The sequence below is a fragment of the Lepus europaeus genome, chromosome 21 (genome assembly GCF_033115175.1).
Source record: "Lepus europaeus isolate LE1 chromosome 21, mLepTim1.pri, whole genome shotgun sequence".
NCBI lineage: Eukaryota > Metazoa > Chordata > Mammalia > Lagomorpha > Leporidae > Lepus > Lepus europaeus.
The window spans coordinates 28,830,015-28,855,250 of record NC_084847.1 but is presented as its reverse complement, the minus strand read 5'-3'; the positions used below and the strand labels follow the sequence as shown (position 1 = coordinate 28,855,250).

General features: G+C 42.9%; 1 protein-coding gene and 1 pseudogene across 2 annotated transcripts in view; both read right to left on the bottom strand.

The window, feature by feature from the left end:
• The window catches only part of RABGEF1 (RAB guanine nucleotide exchange factor 1), a 72,986-nt gene that overhangs the window by 31,486 nt on the left and 16,264 nt on the right, over nucleotides 1-25,236 (bottom strand). For both annotated transcript variants that reach the window (XM_062180144.1, XM_062180145.1), the window contains exons 2-3: nucleotides 9,256-9,441; nucleotides 6,636-6,802 (exon numbers count right to left, since the gene is read on the bottom strand). In XM_062180144.1, the coding sequence (XP_062036128.1) occupies nucleotides 6,636-6,802; nucleotides 9,256-9,434 (346 nt within the window). In that variant the 5' untranslated portion in view covers nucleotides 9,435-9,441. The remainder of the gene's footprint in view (nucleotides 1-6,635; nucleotides 6,803-9,255; nucleotides 9,442-25,236) is intronic.
• LOC133750501 (large ribosomal subunit protein uL13-like) lies at nucleotides 15,228-16,064 on the bottom strand (annotated as a pseudogene).

The window sequence follows — 25,236 nt, the reverse complement described above, 5'->3', positions numbered from 1 at the left end:
GCCGCAGCACCGGCTATGTTTTTTTCAAAGTACTGTATCTATAGGCACATGTCTATCCATTGCCCCCCACAACCATTTTACATTTACTATTTCTTTCTTTTTTTTTGTTTTAAGATTTTATTTATTTGACAGTTACAGAGAGACAGACAGAGAGATGTCTTTCATTTGCTGGTTCATTCCCCAAATGGCCACGAAGGCCAGGGCTGGGCCAGGCTGAAGCCAGGAGCTTCTTCCAGGTCTCACATGTGGGTGCAGGGGTCCAGGCACTTAGGTGATCTTGTGCTCCTTTCCCAGGCTCATTAGCAGGGAGCTGGATCAGAAGTGGGGCATCTAGGACTTGAATCGGTGCCCACGTGGGATGCCAGTGCCGCAGGCGGTGACTTAACCCACTATGCTGGCATTATTTCTCCATTTTTAATGATTTTTGGGAGTTAAGCTGAAATCATGTTAATAACTTATTCTTCAGGAAACTCCCTTCTCTGTTCCCAGATTCAGTACCCGTTGCTGAAATGCCTGAATCAACTCTTATTATATTGACTGTTATCTCTCTCTCTTCACTACCTATTTTTTTAGAGATTTATTTATTTATTTGAAAGTCAGAGGCTGGCGCCGCAGCTCAATAGGCTAATCCTCCGCCTTGAGGCGCTGGCACACCGGGTTCTAGTCCCAGTCGGGGCTCCGGATTCTATCCCGGTTGCCCCTCTTCCAGGCCAGCTCTCTGCTGTGGCCCAGGAAGGCAGTGGAGGATGGCCCAAGTCCTTGGGCCCTGCACCCTATGGGAGACCAGGAGAAGCACCTGGCTCCTGCCTTTGCATCGGCGTGGTGCGCCAGCCGCAGCGCACCAGCCACGGCAGCCATTGGAGGGTAAACCAACGGCAAAGGAAGACCTTTCTCTCTGTCTGTCTCTCTCACTGTCCACTCTGTCAAAAAAAAAAAAAAAGAAAGAAAGAAAAGAAAGTTAGTTACAGAGAAGCAGAGGTAGAGAGGTCTTCCATCCGATGGTTCACTTCTCAGATGGCCGAACGGCTGGAGCTGCGCCAATCCAAAGCCAGGAGCCGCGAGCTTTCCCACATGGGTGCAGGGGCCCAAGGACTTGAGCCATCTTCTACTGCTTTGCCAGACCACAGCAGTGAGCTGGATCAGAAGTGGAGCAGCTGGAACTCAAACTGGGCACTGCAGGTGGCAGCTTTACCTGCTACATCACAGCACCGGCCCCTTCATTACCTATTACATTAGTTGAATGGACTGAGGGATTATGATTTTATTCCATTACTTACACTCCATTTATTGTCCTTATTTAGACATGTCTCAGATTTGGCCAGCAGGCAATAGGAGACCCTTCAAGCTGGCTTCTGGGTCTTTTGACATGTCCTTAAAATTTTGAAGGGACTTTCCTTCCCTGCTGCAACCTCAAAATTGGTCATTTCTCTCAAAAAGCCCTCATTCATTTTAGTGAGGAATAAATGTAGGGTTTATGGCCTAGGAGGAGAGATTGACAACTGAATTCTAAAAAGAAAATATGTTGCTCCTAGGACACTCTTTTCAACTCATAAAAAGGGTAAACAAGATTCTACTCAGGTACATTCATATGAACTCTAAAAGAAAAGGGCATTTGGAACATACAGACAAGTGTCTCAACTTGGCCAACCCTCCAGGATTTACTTTATAAGTTACAGCCTACTTCCTTTATTTTTTATTTTATTTTTTTTTTTTTTACAGGCAGAGTGGATAGTGAGAGAGAGAGAGACAGAGAGAAAGGTCTTCCTTTTTGCCGTTGGTTCACCCTCCAATGGCCGCTGCGGCCGGCGCATCACGCTGATCCGAAGGCAGGAGCCAGATGCTTCTCCTGGTCTCCCATGTGGGTGCAGGGCCCAGGGACTTGGGCCATCCTCCACTGCCTTCCCGGGCCATAGCAGAGAGCTGGCCTGGAAGAGGGGCAACCGGGATAGAATCCAGCGCCCCAACCGGAACTAGAACCCGGTGTGCCGGCGCCGCAAGGCGGAGGATTAGCCTGTTAAGCCACGGCGCCGGCCTGTACAGCCTACTTCCTTTAGAGACTAAGAGAACTGAAAGTAAACTCTGATGTACCCTCTCTGATGCCTAACTCTGACAGGATGTTAAGATATTATTCAAATCCCTTAGAAGGTTATGTCTTACATACTTCCAAGCTGCTCTGATTTAAAAGCTCTTTGTGTGTGTGTGCACATGTGTACCACCAATAATAAACAGATGTAAAATATCAAGAGCAAGGGTATCATGTATTAAGGAAGTTAAATAAGGAATAAAACATACAAAAAGTCTAATTTCTAGCCTAGACTCAATAAATTAGACGTATATTTAGTATAGGCTAACCTTATCCACATACAATGACCAAATAATCAGTCTGAAAAACAGAGTTTACCTGGCAAAATTATATAAAAAAATCAGTGAAACAAAGATCCAATAGCATCCTCTTCCCTAGCATGCATTTTTAAAAATAGTTTAAGGTTTGGGGCAGTGCTGTGGCATAGCAGGTAAAAGCCACTGCCTGCCATGCCTGCATCCCTTATGGTGCTTGCTTGAGTTCCAGCTGCTCCCCTTCCCATCCAGCTCCCCGCTCGCTAATGCACCTGAGAAAACAGCAGAAGATGGCCCAAGTCCTTGGGCCCCTGCACCCACATGGGAGACTCAGAAAAAGCTCTTGATTCTTGGCTTCAGATCAACCCAGCTCCAGTTGTTGCGGCCATTTGGGGAGTGAACCAAAGGATGGAAGATCTCTCTCTCTCTGTCTCTCCCTCCCCTCCCACTCTGGTAACTCTGCTTTGCAAAGAAATCTTTTTTTTTTTTTTAATAAATTAAATCTCTTTATTATTTGTTTTGTTTTGTTTTTTTTAACTTTTATTTAATGAATATAAATTTCCAAAGTATAGCTTATGGGTTACAATGGCTTCCCCCCTCCCATAGCTTCCCTCCCGCCCGCAACCCTCCCCTTTCCCGCTCCCTTTCCCCTTCCATTCATGTAAAGATTCATTTTCAATTCTCTTTGTATACAGAAGATCAGTTTAGTATATATTAGGTAAAGATTTCAACAGTTTGCCCATATAGCAACATCAAGTGAAAAAACTACCATTGGATTACTAATTATAGCATTAAATAGCAATGTACAGCACATTAAAGACAGAGATCCTACATAATTTTTTTTTCAAATTAATTAATTTTCTATGCCATTTCCAATTTAACACCAGTTTTTTTTTTTTTTCATTTCCAATTCTCTTTATATACAGAAGATCACTTCAGTATATAATTAGAAAAGACCTCATCAGTCTGTGCCCACACAGAAACGCAAAGTATAAAAATACTGTTTCAGTACCAGTCATAGCATCACTTGGCTTTAGATGACACATTAGGGACAGATCCCACATGGGGTGTAAGTACACAGTGACTCCTGTTGCTGACTTAACAATTTGACACTCCTGTTCATGGCGTCAGTAATCTCCCTAGGCTCTAGTCATGAGTTGCCAGGGCTATGGAAGCCTTTAGAGTTCGCTGACTTTGATCTTATTCCGATAGGGTCATAGTCAAAGTGGAGGTTCTCTCCTCCCTTCGGAGAAGGGTACCTCCTTCTTTGATGGCCCCGTTCGCAAAGAAATCTTTAAAAACAAACAAACTTCAAGTTTCCCATCAGAAACTTTCTACAAAAACAGAACAACTAAATGGCAAAAAATCTGAAGTACATAACTATTATCCAAAAGAAAAAAGGTAAAAACTATTCTGTATACATGTTTTTAAAATAAAAATCAATTGTGATCATTCATTTTTAAAACACAGGCTCTGGGGTCAATGTTGTGGCACAGTGAATTAAGACACTGCTTACTACCCCTGCATTCCACATCAAGGTGCCGGTTCGAGTTCTGGCTGTTCCACTTCTGATCAGCTCCCTGCTAATGTGCCTGGCAAAATGGCAAAAAATCGTCCACATACTTGGGCCCCTGCCACCCATGTGCAAGACTGGGATAGAGCTCTAGGCTCTCAGTTTTGGCCTGGCCCAATCTTGATTATTGTGGCCATTTGGGGAGTGAACTAGCAGATGGAAGATCTCTCTCTCTCTTCCTCTGCCATTCTGCCTTTCAGATAAATAACCTTTTTTTCAAATGCAGGCTCTGCATTGGATTATGAATCTTCCCAGGATATGACCCACATTGTACAGAGATTTTTTCTTATGCCAGCAAGGACAGTGAGAGAATGTGCACGACTATCATGTACTTAAATAAGAGAAGCCTTATCCAACATATATTTATATTAATCAATCAGCTATACATATTTGAGGTAAAGGTATATAAGGAGAAAAGGGTGAACCAGGATTAGAAGACCAGAGTCCCAACGTTTCAACTCATTACATAACCTTCAGTAAGCTAGTTAATCTTCATGGACTGCATACAGTCATTTGTAAGACAAGGTTGTTAGAACAGATAGTTTTATAATTATTTACTATTTCATCTGTTGTCAAAAATACATACTATTTCACTACCTATCACAAATTCTCCATACAAGGTTAACAAGCCTTTCACAAAGCAGGAAACAGAATTTAAGTGAAGCAGCAATAAACGGCTTTGATTAATGCCCTTGAGCTTCTGACCAGCAGAAATTATTCTATCAGAAAAGCTATCTGCCTTTAAAATATCTAACACTGGAGCTAACATTTACTTCTCTTACTTTGTTTGTCAGGCACTGTGCTAATCGCTTTACGTACTTGCATCAACTCGTTTAATCCTCTTCACAGCCTCATTGCAGTAGGTATTATTGTTCTTCCAAGTAGAAAGGACTCAGATTAGCTTTTCCAAGGTCACACAGCTAGTGAATGGCAAAGCTGGCACTCAAACCCAGACTCCAAAGCCTATGCTTTTAACCACCTTATTATACTACCTCCTAATAAATTATGAGCCAAATATATTCTTATTTATCTCTGCAAGTATTGATTATTCCCCCTTCTTATGCAATAAAGAGAAAATTGCTACAACTAATTGCCAATAAAGAAATAACTCCAAATCAATTTGAACATAAAGATTATTAAAAGTGTACATTTCTTAAACAGAAGTATTGTGGTTTTAGTCATAAGCAATCTTTCTTTGTAATAAAACAAAGAAAACAGTAGTCACCATATCTGGTAGACCAGCAAGGATCTTAAGAGGTGACATTATTATTTATTTTGTTGCCTTTAGGCAAAGAAAATTACTCTGGGGTGGGGACTGTGGACCTAGAGAGAGTTCCAAGAGAAAAGCTCTTCTGACAGCATCAATATTGGGTCCCAGTCTCACTAATGTTTTAAAATTTACCTCACTGGGCCGGCGCCGTGGCTCAATAGGCTAATCCTCCGCCTTGCAGCGCCGGCACACCGGGTTCTAGTCCCGGTCGGGGCACCAGATTCTGTCCCAGTTGCCCCTCTTCCAGGCCAGCTCTCTGCTGTGGCCTGGGAAGGCAGTGGAGGATGGCCCAAGTCCTTGGGCCCTGCACCCGCATAGGAGACCAGGATAAGTACCTGGCTCCTGCCTTCGGATCAGCATGGTGCGCCGGCCGCAGCAGCCATTGGAGGGTGAACCAACGGCAAAGGAAGACCTTTCTCTCTGTCTCTCTCTCTCTCACTATCCACTCTGCCTGTCAAAAAAAAAAAAAAAAAATTACCTCACTGAATATCGAAAGAAACTGAGCCCTAATAACAGAACTTTTTTCTTGCTCTTCATGCAAGGTCACTGCAACTAGTTCATTTGCTCAATGGCAGAATAAGTGTGACTTCAATGATAATCCTCCTGCTGGTTACACAGTATTTTTAAGGAGCAGGCTAGGGCAGGCATTTACCCTAGCAGTTAAGATGCCCCTATCTCATGTCAGTGTGTTCAGGCTCATTTCCCACCTTCTGTTCCCAATTCTAGTTTCCTGCTGATGTAGACCATGGTGGGAGGGGTTGGGGAGGGGCGGAGGGCAGGGGCAGCAGGTGATGCTTAAATAACTGTCAACTAAGTGGGAGGCCTGGATTAAGTTCCTGGATCCCACCTTCAGCCTGGCCTCACCCTGGCTTTTATGCACATCTGAGGCATGAACCAGCAGATGGGAGCTTGCTCTCTGTCTCTTAAATATATTTTTTAAAACTGTGGATAAATAAAATCATCTACATACAAATCCATGCACTAGAAAATACTATGGCTTACTTTCATCCACGCTAAGAGTCCTAAGTGAACTTTTTCTTATATATTCTCTGTATATTTCCTCAAGACACAACGTCTCAAGTAAGCTCTCACAAAATTTCTCTCCCAGATTTTCACCCCAGAAACAGCCATTTCTGATCAGCTAGACAGTGAGAGACATAAAAAAGAACAAAGCAGGTCCAAATAATATAAAAGCATAGAGAGACAGACATCTGGAGAGGAATTCATGTTATAAGCAAATATATCCTGCTATTTTATTTTATTCCTCCTATAGAACAAACAACAGCTTCTCTAAGACACTATGCCCTCCAACCAAAGAAAGTACTGGTTTCCTACACTGTCTGACCTTCAAACTCAATTTCAGTCTTAAACTAGGCTGTTCTCTAAAAGCTTACAAAAATTAGAAAGCTTCCTAGATCTAGTCAAAAGGAAAAAAAAAATGAGTCAGAAAATTACCCTTCTTTGATCCAACCCTGGAAGAAGCACTGAAGAATTTCTTCACTGTGGTAACCTTTCGGGTCTTTTCATTGGTTTTCTTTTCTTCAAACTTGGAAAATGTGAGAGATTGGGCCCCTTGGCTGCTCTGACTGCTGGCAAAGGCCTCTTCCTCCTCCCGTTGAAGTCTGTAATTCAAGAGACAATTAAGAATGATCTAGATATTCTCTAAGTGTTCCCTGCAGTAGGTTATTATTCAGTGAATTGAAGAGAATCGGAAACTTTTTAGAACTAGAGGCTAAAGCTATCAAATAGGTCTGAGGTCTCTGACAAGAGATCACCACTGCGCCATGGCTCACTAGGCTAATCCTCCACCTGCGGAGCCAGTACCCCGGGTTCTAGTCCTGGTTGGGGCGCTGGTTGCTCCTCTTCCAGTCCAGCTCTCTGCCTGTGGCCCAGGAGTGCAGTGGAGAATGGCCCAAGTGCTTGGGCTCTGCACCCGCATGGGAGACCAGGAGGAAGTACCTGGCTCCTGGCTTCGGATTGGTGCAACACGCCAGCCGTGGCAGCCATTTGGGGGGTGAACCAAAGGAAGGAAGACCTTTCTCTCTGTCTCTCTCACTGTCTAACTCTGCCTGTCAAAAAAAAAAAAAAAGAGAGATCATCACTACCCAATTGATCATGCTCATGCAGCAGTCACACATGGGTTACATGGAAGAAAAGCCCAGTCCTTTTACCTGTACAAGGCTGGAATGCAGAAACAGATAAGCCAATAATTATTATAGAAAGGGAATGTTCCCATAGTAGAGAGCAGAAATCAGCTGGTATAAGAATACAGGAAAGCTCTACAATGATGAAATGTGGACTGGGTCTTAAAAGGTGAATGGGGGGGCGGGGGGCGGTGCTGTGGCATAGCAGGTAAAGCCACCAACTGAAGTGCCAGCATCCCATATGGGTGCTGGTTTGAGTCCTGGCTGCTCCACTTCTGCTTTAGCTCTCTGCTATGGCCTGGGAAAGCAGTAGAAGATGGCTTAAGTCCTTGGGCCCCTGCACTTGTATGACAGACCAGGAAGAAGCTCCTGGCTCCTGGCTTCAGATTGGCGCAGCTCCAGCTGTTGGAGTGAACCAGCAGATGAAAGATCTCTTTCTACCTCTGCCTCTCTGTAACTCTGCCTTTCAAGTAAATAAATAAATCTTAAAAAAAAAAAAAAAAAAAAAAGGTGAACAGGACTCTACAAAGTGAAAGAACATGCCAGGAAGATAAACTACAAATGTGAAAGCAAGTGGTTTGTTCAGAACAGGGGCAGTGTAGCCATAGCATTGACAATGTGATCAACTCCAGCACTGGACATACGGGAAAGTATCAGATGGTAAGGAACCTTGATTGCTAAGCCCACTGTTATCCTGGATTTCTTCATGTGGCAGGGGACAAAGATTATAAACTCAAGAAGGTATCATTACTAGATCTGTGCTTTAGAGATAATGCAGGTAGCTTTGTGAATAACTTGAGGAGTAGAAAGACTAGAGATATAGACAATAATTAAGAGTATATTACAAAGGTTAAGTGGGGAGAAAATACAGACCTGGAAAATAAGAAGATAAAATTCAACAAACTTTTCTGAGCTGAAATATGTAGAATTTACTCAAGAGGCAGTAGATAATAAGCTAGGTGAAGGGGAAATTAAAAATGACTCCAAGTCACAACTTGCAAAGCTGGCATCCCGTACTGGTGCCAGTTCGGATCCCAGTCACTCCAGTTCCACTCCAGCTCCCTGCTAATGCGCCTGGGAAAGCAGTGGAAGATGGCCCAAGCGTTGGGACCCTTCACCTACATGGGAGACCCAGATGGAGTTACAGGCTCCTAGCTTTACCTTGGCCCAGCCTCAGCTGTTGTGGTAATAAGTAAACCAGTGGATGGAAGACATCTCTCTTTGTCTCTGCCTCTCTGTAACTCTGAATTTCAAATTAATCAATAAATCTTAAATAAAGAATGACTCCAAGATTTTTCAGTTAGTTGGATAATCAGTGAGGCCACTAAGGACACAAGGGGAAGATTAGCAGGAAAATGCTGGGAGTAGGGAGATGTAAATGAAAGCAAAAACTCTTTGAATCGGCTGCATCTGCAATATCTATAACTGAATGATAACCCTCAGAGTGAGTGAAATGATTGATGACAACTGTATGCTAAACCCTGTGTTGAATATACCACACAAAGGCACTTCAAAAAGTTTGTGGAAAAATTGAAATAAAAAATTTATTCTGGTGCAAAAAACTTTGAAATCCATCTATAGCTTCTTGCATGCATTTTCCATTACTTTTTGAAGACTCCCCTTGTATGTATAATCTCACTTAATCTTCACCACAGGGTATGCAAATCTCCATTCTTCTATTCCAGGGAGTTTACAGTCTGAATGACAGAACTAAGACTAACACACCCAAAAGAAGACATTATCAGAAGTTAGGAAAAATACAAAATGAAGCAATCATTAAAAGCTGTTCATTAAATGCTGACTGAGAACAGGAAAAAAAAAATCTCTTCTCCTAAGTTGACTTAATAGCTCAAAAAGACAGGAGAAACATGTATTTGGATAACGACAGAGTACATATCCAGTTAATCCACCCCAAATTAAAGTCCCTTTACCGCTCTGCCAGTTCCCAGTCCTCCTGAATCTGCTTCTGCCTGGCTTTATGGTACTCCTCTCTCCAGCACTTGGAGCAGAAGCCCTGCCAAGCAGGGTTGCCATAGTAACCACATCCTTTCTTGCATAAGAGCTCCGACTGATCCACGTGAATTCCTCGGCGTTCAGACTTAAGGCTCATCTTCTTGCTAACCAAGGAAAAAACAAATTGTTGTTGACAATGAATTCACCATAATTCTACTAATAAAACATCACAATCATTAACAACAACAAAAGAGTGAGTCCATTATCTTCAGTTATAAGGGAGGGAAGGAAGCAATGAAGGAAAGAACAAGGGAGGAAAGGAAGGAAGAGGAGGAGGGAGGACAAGAGGGAAGAAAGGAGGGGGTAAAAGGGTTAAGTATAGCAAATTCCTGACAGACTCTCTTTAATAAAGACTTCTTAATCACTGCTCAAAAAACATAGAACATCTTAAGAAAAGAGTAATACCAGATTAAAAACCTAAACATAAGAAAAACAAACATCAAAAACCTCCCAGAAGAAAACATAAGGGAAAAGCTTCTGGGCATTGAATTTGAATATGAAGTCAAAAGCATAGGCAACAAAAGAAAACAAAGGAACCACATTCAACTTAAAAACTCCTGCACAGCAAAGGAGATAACCAACAGAGTGAAATGCAACCCAGGGAATGAAAGGGAATATTTGCAAACCAGATATCTTATTATGACTTAATATTTATAATACATAAGAAACTTCTACAACTATACCGCCACAACAAAAACCAAAATATCAGATTAAAAAACAGACAAAGAACTGGGATAGACAATTCCCCAAAGACATACAAAGGGCTAACAAAAGTGAAAAGATCAATTCTTGAGTGAAACAAATCAGGTCACAAAAAGATGAACACCTGTAGCAGATGTCCAGTTTAGCAATTAAGTCACAGGTTGGGATGCTCACAACCCTTACGCGAGTGTCAGGGTTTCAGTCCCAGCTCTGTTTCCACTGCCAGTGGGTACCTTGGGAGGCAGGTGATAGTTTAAGAACTTGGGTTGTTTTTTTTTGACAGGCAGAGTGGACAGTGAGAGAGACAGAGAGAAAGGTCTTCCTTTTGCCGTTGGTTCACCCTCCAGTGGCCGCCACGGCCGGTGCATCGTGCTGATCTGAAGCCAGGAGCCAGGTGCTTCTCCCAGTCTCCCATGCGGGTACAGGGCCCAAGGACTTGGGCCACCCTCCACTGCACTCCCGGGCCACAGCAGAGAGCTGGCCTGTAAGAAGGGCAACCGAGACAGAATCCGGCGCCCCGACCGGGACTAGAACCCGGTGTGCCAGCGCCACAGGCGGAGGATTAGCCTATTGAGCCGTGGCGCCTGCCAAACTTGGGTTCTTGTCACCTCGTGGGAGACCCAGACTGAGTTCTCAGCTCCTGGCTTTGACCTGGCCCAGCCCTGACTGTTGCTGTCTTTTCAGAGTGAATTAGTATTTCTCTGCCTTCTAAATAAAATAAATTTAAGAAGCTGTTGGAAAAAAAAAAAAAAAGTACTTCGTGATCCCACTTTTATGAAACCTAAAGTAGTAGGATGATAGGTACCAGGGACTGGGGTGAGAGGCAGAGGGGATTCACTATTCAGTGGGTACTGAGTTTCAGTTTTGCTAGATGAAAAAGTTATAGAGCTCAGTTGCACCATATTAAAACTACTATACACTGAAATATGGATAAAAAGTAAACTTTTAATTGTGTGGTTTTTTACAACAAAAACAAAACATTTCAATTATTTTTGTTTTAAAAGAAATGACTAATGTCCTTCTTGGCTGCTCCCAAAAGCATGTCTACCTTTTTATTCTGAGGAACAAAGTACAATCTTGTTACAATATTCTACAGTATTCTTAGTATAGTTTGTACAAAAAGACAACATTTCAATGATATGAAAGTAAACACTCTGCATCGACTAAAATAATTCAACATTTACTATGAAAATGAGTGTAATTAAAACTTCAGAACAGAATATTAACTGCTTGGCAAGGCATTCAAGGCTCTCAGCAATCTAAGGCAAATTAATGAAGCCTACTATCTGCCACCACTCATTACAGGCCCAATATTGTGACAGCTACTTTAATTCTCACAGAAACAAGGTAGGTGTTATTCCCCACTTTATTAGATGAGAAAACAAGTTCAGAGGAATTTCCAAAAGTATGTAAACTTTACTAAAAACAAATATCAGAAAAGAGATTCAAAGCTAGGTTAAGATTCCAAAATTTGGGGCTGGCGCTGTGGTGTATCAGTTAAAGCCGCCTGGGCGCTGGTTCGAGTCCTGGCTGCTCCGCTCCTTACTCAGTTCTCTGCTATAGCCTGGGAAAGCAGTAGAAGATGGCCCAAGCCCTTGGGCCCCTGCACCCACATGGAAGACCCAGAAGAACCTCCTGGGCTCCTGGCTTCAGATTGGCGCAGCTCCGGCCATTGCAGCCAACTGGGGAGTGAACCAGTGGATGGAAGACCTCTTTCTCTCTCTCTGCCTCTCTTTCTCTCTCTGTATAACTGACTTTCAAATAAAATAAGTAAATCTTTAAAAAAATTCCAAAATTTTTATATTTCATTGTCTCCATCCTTCCTGCCCAAACTCACATCCCTGAGCACAAATTTCAATCATACCATAATCTTCCTTTCCCCTACCCCCCAGAAACCTTTTATTTAAGGTATACAAATTTTCCTGCATTTCGTAAGTACAACTTTAAGAACATAGTGATTCTTCCTACCATATCCGCCCTCTCACCCACACTCCCACCCCTCTTCCTCCTCCTTCTCCTATTCTCATTCTTACGTTTTACTAAGATCTATTTTCAGTTAACATTATACACATATGACTAACCTATACTAAATAAAGAGTTCAACAAATAGTATTAAAGAAAAAAAACTGTTCCTCAATAGTCAAAACAATGGCTGTTCGAAGTCATTGCATCTTAAAGCCAAATAAACCAATCATGTACATGCTTAGGCTCAGAATTAGAATTTTTTCCTTCTGCTTTTTCAAAGATGATTCTCTTCAAAGCTCACTCTAAGACCCATCTCTTCAAACTGCTTCTATGTTTGTCTTCCTCCTGCTTACATTAGAAGTACAGTGATAGATTCACTGAACTCACTATGTGCTCAGGGCTGCAGATGGAGAGTGTGCTCATTTGTACTCAGCCTCCATCTAGACAGTGAATAATCTTCCCTTTAAGATTTGATATCAATTTAAGGGCTTGTGCAAGGTTATAGAGTTAGAAAGTTGTTTGGATAAGGAAAAACCAAATACGTGTCTTGAGAGTTGACTATGAAACAAGAAATTTTTACCTGTAACTGTCCTTATTAAACCATCAGAGAAATATTTGGATTTCCTGCAAAGCTAACCCTACATTTCAGGTAAATGTGACAAATCAGTCTTCCTCTGTGACAATCAATTGGCTCTTACTAATGTTAAGCTGATTTTCTTGATCAATATATTTTATTCTTGCTGCTATCATGTGACAGGTGTTTCCTTTAAAAGGGGGTGCTCTTTTCTGATACACTGGATAAAATTGATTTTCACATACGCAGATAGACAATTATAGAAAACCAGCTTGTGTCAAGTATTTACAAAATATAAAATCTACTCATCAAAACAAAGGAATTCATATCTAACGAGTAAACAAGGCTTGATGATGTCAGGTACTTATCTAGGGCTACACGCATTAGACTTAAAGTTAGAAATAATATCTTAACAAATTCCAAAATAACCTTTCTTGTCTACTATATCATATTTAAATTTGCTTATTCATAACAAATGGTCATGTGGTAAATAGCTACCAAACAATTTCCATTCAAATCGAAATCATATGGTGGCCGGCGCCGTGGCTTAACAGGCTAATCCTCCACCTTGCGGTGCTGGCACACCGGGTTCTAGTCCCGGTCGGGGCGCCGGATTCTATCCCAGTTGCCCCTCTTCCAGGCCAGCTCTCTGCTATGGCCCGGGAAGGCAGTGGAAGATGGCTCAAGTCCTTGGGCCCTGCACCCGCATGGGAGACCAGGAGAAGCACCTGGCTCCTGGCTTCGGATCAGCGAGATGCGTCGGCCGCATCGGCCATTGGAGGGTGAACCAAAGGCAAAAGAAGACCTTTCTCTCTGTCTCTCTCTCTCACTATCTTCTCTGCCTGTCAAAAAAAAAAAAGAAAAAGAAAAGAAATCACATGGTACCCATGGTTGGTTTTTTGTTTTTTTTTTTAATGATTTAATTTGAGAGGTAGAGTTATAAACAGAGAGAAGAAGAGACAGAGGGAAAGGTCTTCCATCCACTGGTTCACTTCCCAAATGGCCACAACAGCCAGAGTCAGGTTGATCCAAAGCCAGGAGCCAGGAGCCTCCTCCAGGTTTCCCATTAAGGCATAGGAACCGAAGCACTTGGGCCATCTGCTACTGCTTTCCCAGGCCATTAGCAGAGAGCTGGATGGGAAGAGGAGGAGCTGGGACACAAACTGGCACCTATATGGGATGGCAGAGCTGCAGGCAGAGGCTAAGCCTACTGTGCCACAGCACCAGCCGCAGTACCCATTCTTCTTCACATAAACTGCCAAATAAGCACAGAAAAAAAGTGGCACTCTACAGTGTACACTCAAGAAACTCACATGTAAGAACAAAATTAAGCCCACAGCATGCAGATCCCCACCATTAATTCAACTCAAACATTTCACTAAGAGCCAACCGTGTGCACAGAATTGAACCAGACGTCACTGGTGATGCAACTTATACAGCATGTCCTTGCCTTCAGGAAGCTCATAACCAGAAGCACAGGAAGACTGAAAAATGCAGAAAAAGAGAAGTGCTAAACTGTGGGGGAGGAGAAAATGTAATTCTAATTTGGAGAGCATGGAAAGACCACTTGGAAGAGGTGGTAGACCATTAATTAAATGCCCCTTGAGGGTAGGAGTTTGGCCTAGCAATTAAGATGTGTGTATCCAACATCAGAGTACTTGGATTCCATGTCCAGCTCTGGCTCCTGACTCCAGTTTTCCGTTACTGCAGACCCTGAGAGGCAGCAGTGATGGGCTCATGTAATTGAGTTCTTGCCATTCATGTGGGATACCTGAATTACATTCCTATTTCTTGGCTTTGGATTTAACCCAGACCTATTATGAGCATTTGCAGTGTGAACCAGTGAATGCCAATTCCAACTCTCTATTTCTCTCTTTCCTCTCTGCCTCTCATAATACTTCTTTAAAAACAACATGGAGTTAAATCAACCATAAAGCGTCTTGGAAAAGTAACAGAAAAAACATTCAGGACAGGAAGAACATCTTCTACAAAAACTCAGAGACAGGAAAGCAAATGTAGAACTTGAATGATGTGGTATAAATAAGTTAAGTGTGAAGTCAAATTACTGTAGCTTTTTAAAACTCCAAGCTATAGAGTCTGAGTTTGAAGCAGCACTGAAAGCTCCTAAAAAGGGGAAACCACAGTAAGATCACTATTTTAAGTCAGAATTTCATACGGCATTTTGTTTTCCAGCTCGATAAAGTGAGGACAATAACTCCTCTGCTACAAAAGCAGCTATAAAGATGGACAAACTTTCACTCTCTGCTGATGGATCCATATGTGGGCCAAGGAATGCACTCACACTTCAGGCCCCAAGGTCTTTGTTTTGGCATAGCTCTCTCAAGTCACCTCTGTGCACAGTCTCAGCTGGTGAAGAGTAGAGCCTAACTAGCTAGAGAGGTTTGAGCACAGCCTCAATCTCCAAGCATGAAGGTATGCAGATCAACAGTGACCCCTAAGAAGGAAGTTGGGCATAAAATAAAACAAAGGGAAAAAACTGAGCAGAGATATCAGCAGCTGCACTTAGATAGACTTCATCCAGCTATAAATGGACATAACATGCAACAACCACTACTTTTGAGAATTCTCAAAAGGGAGAATTGGAGAAGACTTTTTTTTTCTTTTAGAGAAATACAGTCTTTATTGGGCTCAAGCCATGAGTCCAAGGCTTTTGAGGACCTCTGTGAACTTGTTAATGTTCTCCACATTCTTTTCAGCCTGTTTCTGTGACCTCATGAGCTGCTTTTTTTTCCGGTAACGGACCTTGACCTTCTCCTTCCTCTTTTCCCCCAGCGTGGCTGTCACTGCCTGGTACTTCCAGCCAATCTCATGAGCCAGGCATCTCAAGTAGGCAATTTTTTTAAAAGATATTATTAATTTACTTGAGAGGCAGAGTTACAGAGAGAGAGAGGGAGAGACACAGCTGAGACAGGTCTTCTGTTCACTGGTTCACTCCCCAAATGGCCACAGCTGGCCGATCTGAGCCAGGGGCTTCCTCGGGGTCTTCCATGTGGGTACAGGGGTCCAAGCACTTGGGCCATCCTCCACTACTTTCCCAGGCCATAAGCAGAGGGCTGGATCAGAAGAGCAGCCAGGATAGGGACAAGCACCCATATGGGGTGTGGGTGGAGGCTTAGCCTACTATGTCATAGCACCAGCTTCAAGCAAACTTTCTCATAGGCTTCAGATGCACAACCTTGAGCGCCCCAGGAACCAACAACTACTTTCCCTTGTCAGAAGTTAGCAGGATCCCATCCAATGCCTTGAAGCAGTCCCCAGCAGCATGGCTGTGCTTCGTCTTTCTTGTGGGACAACACGCCTGACATAGCCAAAAAATGTGGCTGGGGGCTGGAAGTGGTGGTGGTGGTGGTGCTTGGTGTTCATCTGCTTGTGAAGGAAGGCCAAGTACTTCAGTTTATTTCTGTAGAAATTGCTAGAAATGTTGATGTCCTGACAGTACACAACCACCACCTTCAGGCCTGCCATCTTTGGTGATTGTGGCCTGGGTGGAAGAATTTTAAGTATCATCAAACCCTCTATAATCACCAGGCCAACCCATAAATGGCACAGGGACACAGAAACAGCTGTCCTGGTTCTGGCTGAAGGCCTGATAAAGGGAACTCCTAATATTCAGAATACAAAGATCCTTCCATTTTACTGTCTTTTCCTCAAAGGCCAAGCAGTATATGCAATGCGTCGGTAGCCATGGCTGGAAAGAGACTGCAGGAGCTAAATTCAGAGGAAGGAGCACTATTGTTCTGTCTACGCTCCCACAGCTTGGCCCCAAATGCGCGGACATTCATGGCAGAGTTGGGTAATTAAATCTGTGTTCTGAATACAGAAAGAAAAGTTGACCTCTTGGGGAACAAAAAATTAAGGAGAAATCAAGAAAGCAATTTCTGGGCTTAACCTTAGGCTGTGCATGCACGGATCTGATGCTTTTCGGTACTATAAAGACTTAATGGGTTTTGTTTTGTTTTGTTTTTTTTGACAGGCAGAGTGGACAGTGAGAGAAAGAGACAGAGAGAAAGGTCTTCCTTTTTGCTGTTGGTTCACCCTCCAATGGCCGCCAGGCCGGCGCATCACGCTGATCCGAAGCCAGGAGCCAGGTGCTTCTCCTGGTCTCCCATGCGGGTGCAGGGCCCAGGGACTTGGGCCATCCTCCACTGCACTCCTGGGCCACAGCAGAGGGCTGGACTGGAAGAGGGGCAACCGGGACAGAATCTGGCGCCCCGACCAGGACTAGAACCCTGGGTGCCGGCGCCGCAGGCGGAGGATTAGCCTATTGAGCCGCAGCACCGGCCCTTAATGGTTATTTAAAAAAAAAAAAAACCAACAACTCAATTTAAAAATGGGCAAAACTTAAGGCATTCAGATCTGGCTAAAAAGCTCATGAAAGCATTTCAGGCATGGAAAGCCAAGATATTGTGGCAAAAAATGACCTAAATGAAAGATCTCTGAGATCCCAGTGGAAAGAACAGCCCATCAAAGGAGGAGGTACCTTTCTCTGAAGGGAGAAGAAAACTTCCACTTTGATTAGGGCCTTGTCTAAATAAGGTCAGAGTTTGTGAACTCAAGAGGCTTCCATAGCCTTGGCAGCTCATGACAAGAGCCTCAGGTGATTACTGACGTCATAAATAAGAGTGTCAATTGTTAAATCAACAATGGGAGTCACTGTGCACCTACTCCCCATGTAGGACCCCTGTTCTATGAGAATTAAGGGTAAAAATAGTCTTCAAACAGTACTTTATACTTTGTGTGTGTGGGTGCAAACTGTTGAAATCTTTACTTAGTATGTACTTAGTTGATCTTCTGTGTATAATTAAAAAGGAATCTTAATGAAGAATGGGATGGGAGAGGAAGTCAGAGATGGGATGGTTTGCGGGTGGGAAGGTGGTTATGGGGGGAAAAACCACTATAATCCAAAAATTGTACTTTTGAAATTTATATTTATTAAATACAGGTTTTCTAAAAAAAGGGCAAAAGACTTGAACACTTTACCAAAGAAGATATACATATTGAGGATGGGTGATAGAGTGCAGCTTGGGACACCCGCATCCTATATCAGAATGCCTGGGATTGAGTCACGCTTCTGCTTCTGCTCCACCTTCCTGCTAATGTGCCTAGGAGGCAGCAGATGATGGCCCAGGTATCTGGGTTGCTACCACCCATATGGGAGATCTAGATGGAGTTTTCAGCTCTTGGCTTCAGACTGGCCCAGCCCTGGTTGTTGCAGGTATTTGGAAGAGTAAACCAATGGATAGAAAATGTCCCTCTCTGTCTTTCCCTCTGCCTTTCAAATACATATTTTAAAAGGGGGAAGGGAGGAGCAGATGGCATTATGGCGTAGTAGGCTAAGCCTCTACCTGTGGTGCTGGCATCTATATGCCGGTTCAAGTCCTGGCTTCTCTTCTTCTGATCCAGCTCTCTGCTTATGGCCTGGGAAAGCAGTGGCAGATGACCCAAGTGCTTGGACCCCTACACCTTCGTGGGAGACCAGGAGGAAGCTTCTGGTTCCCAGGTTCTGATCGGCCTCGCTCCTGCCACTGTAGCCATTTGGGGACTGAACCAGCCAATGAAGACCTCTCTCTCTGTCTCACCCAGTCTCTGTCTGTGGCTCCACCTCCCAAATAAATAAAATCTTTAAATAAAAACACACACACACACACACACACACTGGTGTCTCACATTTCTGTAAGAGAAATCATCACTACCAATTGTTTCTTCAAGGATGCTTGCATATCAAACATCCCTATATGATAAAGATGGCAACCCCTTCCAAAGAAGGAAACAGTTTGATATCTAGTGCAATAAATATAATGTCTCCCTCCACATCAAAGGTCTGGCAGCTTTGTCTGGCATCCATTATGAGATTTAGGTTCCTAAAGTTTGAATTCCTTAGCTGTGACACTGTTCCTATGATGTTGCAGAGTAGAGTCAGTCCATATGAACAAAAAGTTTTTGTCTCCAATTCAGGAATCTGTCTTCTGCCATCATCGAAGAAACTGGCAAGAAAACTTCCTGCTTCTAAGTCGTGTAAAAACTCAGATCCTGGGACCAGTGCTGTGGCACAGCAGGTAAGGCCACCTACAGCACTGACATCTCATATAGTTGCCAGTTTAAATCCCAGTTGCTCCACTTCCGATATGTCCCTGCTGATGTGTCTGGAAATGCAGCAGAGAATGGCCAAAGTACCAAAAGCTCCTGTCTCCTGGCTTCAGATTGGCCCAGCTCCAGCCATTATGGCCATTTGGGGAGTGAACCAGTAGATGGAAGATCTTTCTCTCTGTCTCTGCTTCTCTCTCTCTCTGTAACTCTGCCTTTCAAATAAATAAATATATCTAAAAAAAAACAAAAACTCAGCTCTTTCACGGTTCTTGGCAACATGTGTGGCAAATAAGCACATGAAAACTTGTTTAAAATCATTAATCATTAAAGAAACACAAATTAAAGCCACCACAAAATATCACTCACACCCATTAAAATGGCTGAAAAAAAAGAGATGATGATGCTAAGTGGTAGCAAGGATGCAGAACAGCTAGAAATCTCAATTTTAGTGCAATGCAAAATAGTATATAGTTGCTACAGAAAAGTGACAGCTTCTTAGGAAATTAAATGTCCTTTTTTAAAAAAAAAAGATTTTATTAATTTGAGAGAGTTACAGACAATGAGAGGGAGAGACAGAGAGAAAGGTCTTCCATCCACTGGTTCACTCCCCAAATCTGAAGCCTCCCACATGGGTGCAGGGGCCCAAGCATCTAGGCCATCTTCCAGACCACAGCAGGGAGCTGGATTGGAAGAGGAGCAACCGGGACTAGAACCAGCACCCATATGGGATGCCGGTGCCACAGGCAAAGGATTAGCCTACTGAGCCAGTCTCTAAACATGTACTTTTCATATGATCCAAGAAGCACACTTCTGGGTGTTTCCTCTAGGGAAATAAAAACTGATGTTTACCAAAATTCTCTGTACAAATGTTTATAGTAGCATTATTCATGATCATCAAACAAAAAACAACCAAAATGTCCTTCACTAGATACATTAATAAAGAAACTGAGATGCATCCATATATTGGAATGCCATTTGGGTAGGGAGGGACAGGATTTTTCTAACATACTCGGCACATAATAAACAGTTAATGAGGTTAGGTTACAAAGAAAATTAAGGGGTTGACATTCCGGTGCAGTGGTTAAGCTACTGCATGCAACATTCACATCCCATATGGGTACCAGTTTCAGTCCCAGATGTTCCACTTCTTTTTTTTTTTTAACTTTTATTTAATGAATATAAATTTCCAATGTACAGCTTATGGATTACAATGGCTTCCCCCTCCCATAACTTCCCTTCCACCCGCAACCCTCCCCTCTCCAGCTCCCTCTCCCCTTCTATTCACATCAAGATTCATTTTCAATTCTCTTTATATACAGAAGATCAATTTAGTATACATTAAGTAAAGATTTCAACAGTTTGCACCCACATGGAAACACAAAGTGAAACATACTGTTTGAGTACTAGTTATAGCATTAAATCACAATGTACAGCACATCAAGGACAGAGATCCCACATGAGGAGCAAGTGCACAGTGACTCCTGTTGTTGACCCAACAAACTGACACTCTAATTTATGGCACCAGTAACCAACCTAGGCTCTCATCATGAGTTGCCAAGGTTATGGAAGCCTTCCAAGTTCGCCGACTCTGATCATATTTAGACAAGGTCATAAAAGACAGGGTGAGGATAGTAACCAATGATCCTAAGAGTGGCGTTAACCAGGTCTGAACAATTATACAGCATTAAGTGGGGAAGAGGACCATCAGTACACACAGGTTGGGAGTAGAGCCATTGGTGGTAGAGTAGAGTTTATGATTACGAAGGAATGAGGCCCAAGTGCGCTAGACAGGGTCTAGAACAAAGGACAGAGTCATTATTAGAGGAGCTAAGAAAGGTGCTGTCTAAGCTACAATTAAGTTTTCTGATTGAGAGGCAAATAGAACCTGACAGAAGGGGCTTGGTAATAATCTGTTGGGCTTTAGGCCTTGTAAGTTAAGAGGCCCAGACCTATCTATCTCTTCACATGGGGTACATCCTAAGGGAGGTGTGAACCACCTGGGGGAAGGCACCCTGTTGACTTTCTTTTTTTTTTTGACAGAATGGATAGTGAGAGAGAGAGAGACAGAGAGAAAGGTCTTCCTTTTTGCCGTTGGTTCACCCTCCAATGGCCGCTGCGGCTGGCGCATCATGTTGATCCGAAGCCAGGAGCCAGGTGTTTCTCCTGGTCTCCCATGCGGGTGCAGGGCCCAAGGACTTGGGCCATCCTCCACTGCCTTCCCGGGCCATAGCAGAGAGCTGGCCTGGAAGGGGGGCAACCGGGATAGAATCCAGCGCCCCAACTGGAACTAGAACCCGGTGTGCCAGCGCCACAGGCGGAGGATTAGCCTGTTAAGCCACGGCGCCGGCCTCCCTGTTGACTTTCATTACCTAGCTGGCCTGGGAGGAGAGCTGGCCAGGTAAAGGCAGGTGGCATCTCTAAGAAATTTACAGTTCTGCTTGCAATGTTGCTGACCCTGCTTGGCCGTCCCCTCAGCTGCAGTGGTCACTTTGGAAGTTGGGCTGAGTGAAGGGCTTTTCAGCTTAGAGCCAGTAAGATCTGTGGCTCTGACCTGGGCATCCTTCGACTCCAGGGCAGGTCCATTTCCAGTGATCCAACTCTTGGCAGAGCTGCCAGGGCTCTTCACAAGCTGACTTCTGCTGAAGCCCAGGCTTACCACATTGAAAGCCACTTCAGTGGACTGGCCTGTTGGGTCTCCTTGAGGGCAGATCACTGTACAGGCCATTAATAGGCCTGCCACCCATTGCTTCTGATGCCGAGCTTTCTTTTCCTCCTGGTTTGTGTTAAAGCAGACTAGAGGATGCAAGTCAAGGGAGTGCCCATGTCCCATCTCTAATCTTCAGTGGCCTGAACTACAAGTCTATAGTCACAGGCATGTTCTGTAGTAGTTTTTCTAAGGTAGACAATGCCCATGAGGAAAATTATATTCTCGCTTAAAAACTTTCCTTCCCTTTGGTCTGAAAGGGAGGTTTTTTCTACTTACTGTTTACTTCGCTGATGGCGAAGTAAATCTCAGATGCTCCACTTCTGATTCAGCTCCCTGATAACGTGCCTGGGAAAGCAGATGAAGATGGCCCAAGTCTTTGAGCCTCTGTATGCACATGGGAGACCCAGATGAAGCTCCTGGTTATGGGCTGGCCCAGCCCTGGCTGTTGCAGCCATTGGGGGAGTGAACCAAATAGATCGCTCTCTCTCTTTCGGGAGTGAACCAAGTATCTCTCTCTCTCTCTCTCTCTCTCTCCTTCTCTAACTCTTTCAAATAAATAATTTTAAAAAAATTTAAGAGAAGGGCAGGCACTGTAGCGTAGAGGGTAAAGCCACCACCTGCAAAGCCAGTATCCTATATGGACACCAGTTTGAGTCCTGGTTTATCCACTTCCAATCCAGTTCCCTGCTAATGGCCTGAGAAAAGAAGATGGCCCAAGTGTTTGGGGCACTGCACCCATGCAGGAGACCAGAAGCAGCTCCTGGCTCCTGGCTTCAGTCTGGCTAGGCCCAGCCATTGCAGCATCTGGGGAGTGAACTAGAAGACAGAACTCTGACTTTCAAATAAATGAATAAATCTTTTTAAAAAAAGAAAAGATGTTTATTTAAGAAAAAAAGGAAGAATAAGATTAGGAAGTCAGAAAAGTGGGAGTCTGATAATATTAAGCTGAAGAAACATTAAAAAGCACCCATTTTATTCTATTATTTTACAGTTGAAGAAACAGAGACTGAGAAGTTATGACTTACTTGATCAAAATGGTACCAAGTGGCAGAGGCATCACTAAGCCTATATTTAGTACATTAAGTACTTGGTTCCATCAACCTATTTTAGAGACTGAGCTATTTTTTCTCACCATTATCATCCTGTGGTTCCTCTTTGTTTCTTTGAGCAAAGGGAAAAAATAAATAAGCATTTTTTTCCTTGTATCAATTTTTGTGCTATCAATACTATAGTACAGGTCTGTTACTAAAATGGATGCATTTGGGGGGCTCTGCCTAGCACATATGCCAGCAAACTCCCTTTTATCAAGAAACAGTTCTCCTAATCCACAAAGGTATGCTGCCAGCGGCCATGTGTTGACTGTAGCCAGTCATGAGATGACCGATTCCACACTTTAGTCACAACTCACTGAACCAGAGGTGTGTACATCTAGCAAAACTGGATTACAGCCTCTTACTTGGAGTGTTGGAAACGTAACCAAGTCTGGACTGCTCTCTTAAATGATGGAGGAGTTTTGTGGGATGTATTTAATATCGCTCAGGTATCCTAACCAAAGCCACAGAAGTACAAAGCCCATATAGCTATTTTTGTTCTTCCTTAGGGCCCTACATGCAAACCAGACTCATCTCAGAAAAACCAAAAAAACCATGTTGTGAATCTGAGTACTTCTCATTATCTCTCTTGAGGGTCCTGCCTCCTATTCTTGGGTTCAAGGTCATATCTTCATAGGACATTCTCTAAGAAACTCTCCTAGGATTTATAGGAAACATTCTAACAAAATGAAAAACTATCCCTTGACCTTAATTATGACATAAAATTTGCCAGTGGTTTTTCTCTCCTTAAATCTGTTTTTTTGCCAGTTATAGGAGTTAAAAAAAAAAAAAAGGCTTGGTAAATATGCATACATAAAATATATGAAACTTATAACAGTTGAATAACAAATTAGAAAATATAAAAAGAAATCTCATCTACAACAGTATGCATATGTAAAAATATTTAGGAAATATTTATGTTATCTACATAAAAATAGATATAAATAAGGCTTGAATAAGTGGTAAGACATACCATGCCACAATATGAAAATATTAAATAGCAAGCGTTCTAAAGAAAAATGTAAGTTTAGTACAAATGACAATAAAAATCCACCAAAACTTTTTAGAACTGGACAAAATGATTTCATTTTTCGCCAGCTATAACAGGCTAGAATTTCCATTTTCTAAGTTAAATTTTCAATTATCATTATAGGATAGACTCCCCAAAAATGAAAAAATGAATCATTAATATACCATAGTACATAACATAATTTAATATTAGAGAAAGAAGACGGGAAGTTTTTCAATCAAGTTTTCAACTATTTGGTCAGCAAGCCAATACCCCCAAAATCCTAAAATTAATTACAGGGCCATTAAAAAGTTTTTTTTTTTAAAGATTTATCAATTTATTTGAAAGTCAGAATTAGAAACAGAGAGGGAGAGACAGAGAGAGAGATATCCCATCCACTGGTTTGCTCATCAGATGGCCAGGCAAAAGCCAGAAGTCAGGAGCTTCTTCCAGGTTTCCCACTTGGTTGGCAGGAGCCCCAACACTTGGGTCATCTTCCACTGCTTTTCCCAGGCCATTAGCAGGAAAATGGATCCTAAGTGGAGCAGCCAGGACTCCTACGGGCTGTACCCACTAAGCCATAACACCACCCCAAAGAGTTAAAGTTTTTAAAAGATAAACAGGAAAAAGAACTACAATTAACTATTTATGAAAGAAACTTGTAAAGATGTGAGAGTTATCTAAGCTTATGAACAGATGGAAAAATTAGGAAGGAAACCAAAGAGGAACACAAAAATTGGAACAGTCTAGTTTTTAAAATGCCCCACGTGCAGCAGTGGTGATGGTTCAAGTAACTGGATTCTTGTCACCCATGTGGAAGACCTAGATTATGTTTCCAATGCCTGCATTTGGCCTTGGCTTTTGCATTTGGAGAGCAAACCAGCAGTTATATCTTCCTCCCCCCACCTTTCAAATAAATGAGACATTTAAATCTACAAAAAAAAAAAAAAAAGAGAGAGAGAGAGAAAGAGAGAAAGAAAAAGAAAAAAAGCCCCACCTATAACCAAATTAGGAAGGCAAATAAAACGAAAAAAAAAATTAAGTAAACAGCACAATAAGATATTTTATTATAATTACAAACAATGAATCTACTTTCCCACAACCTCATAAACAGCATTAATGAACTTCAATTTCTGTTAATCTGGCCAACAATAAATCATTTGTTTTAACATGTATTTTCCTAACGACATTAATAATCTATTAGTATTACTGGGGATAATGCTTTCTTTAAAGAAATTAATGTCTCAGCTGGCGCTGCGGCTAACTTGGCTAATCCTCCGCCTGCGGCACCGGCACCCAGGGTTCTAGTCCTGGTCGGGACGCCAGATTCTGTCCCAGTTGCTCCTCTTCCAGTCCAGCTCTCTGCTGTGGCCCAGGAAGGCACTGGAGGATGGCTCAAGTGCTTGGGCCCTGCACCTGCATGGGAGACCAGGAGGAAGCACCTGGTTTCTGGCTTCGGATTGGCGCAACGCGCCGGCCGTGGCGGCCATTTGGGGGGCGAACCAATGGAAAAGGAAGACCTTTCTCTCTGTCTCTGTCTAACTCTGCCTCTCAAAAAGAAAAAAAAAGAAAGCAAGCAAGAAATTAATGTCTTAGGGCCAGCACTATGGCGTAGCGGGTAAAGCCACCACCTGCAGTGCTGGCATCCCATATAGGCACTGGTTCGAGTCCCAGCTGCTCCACTTCAAATCCAGCTCTCTGCTATGGCCTGGGAAAGCAGTAGAAGATGGCCCAATTCCTCGG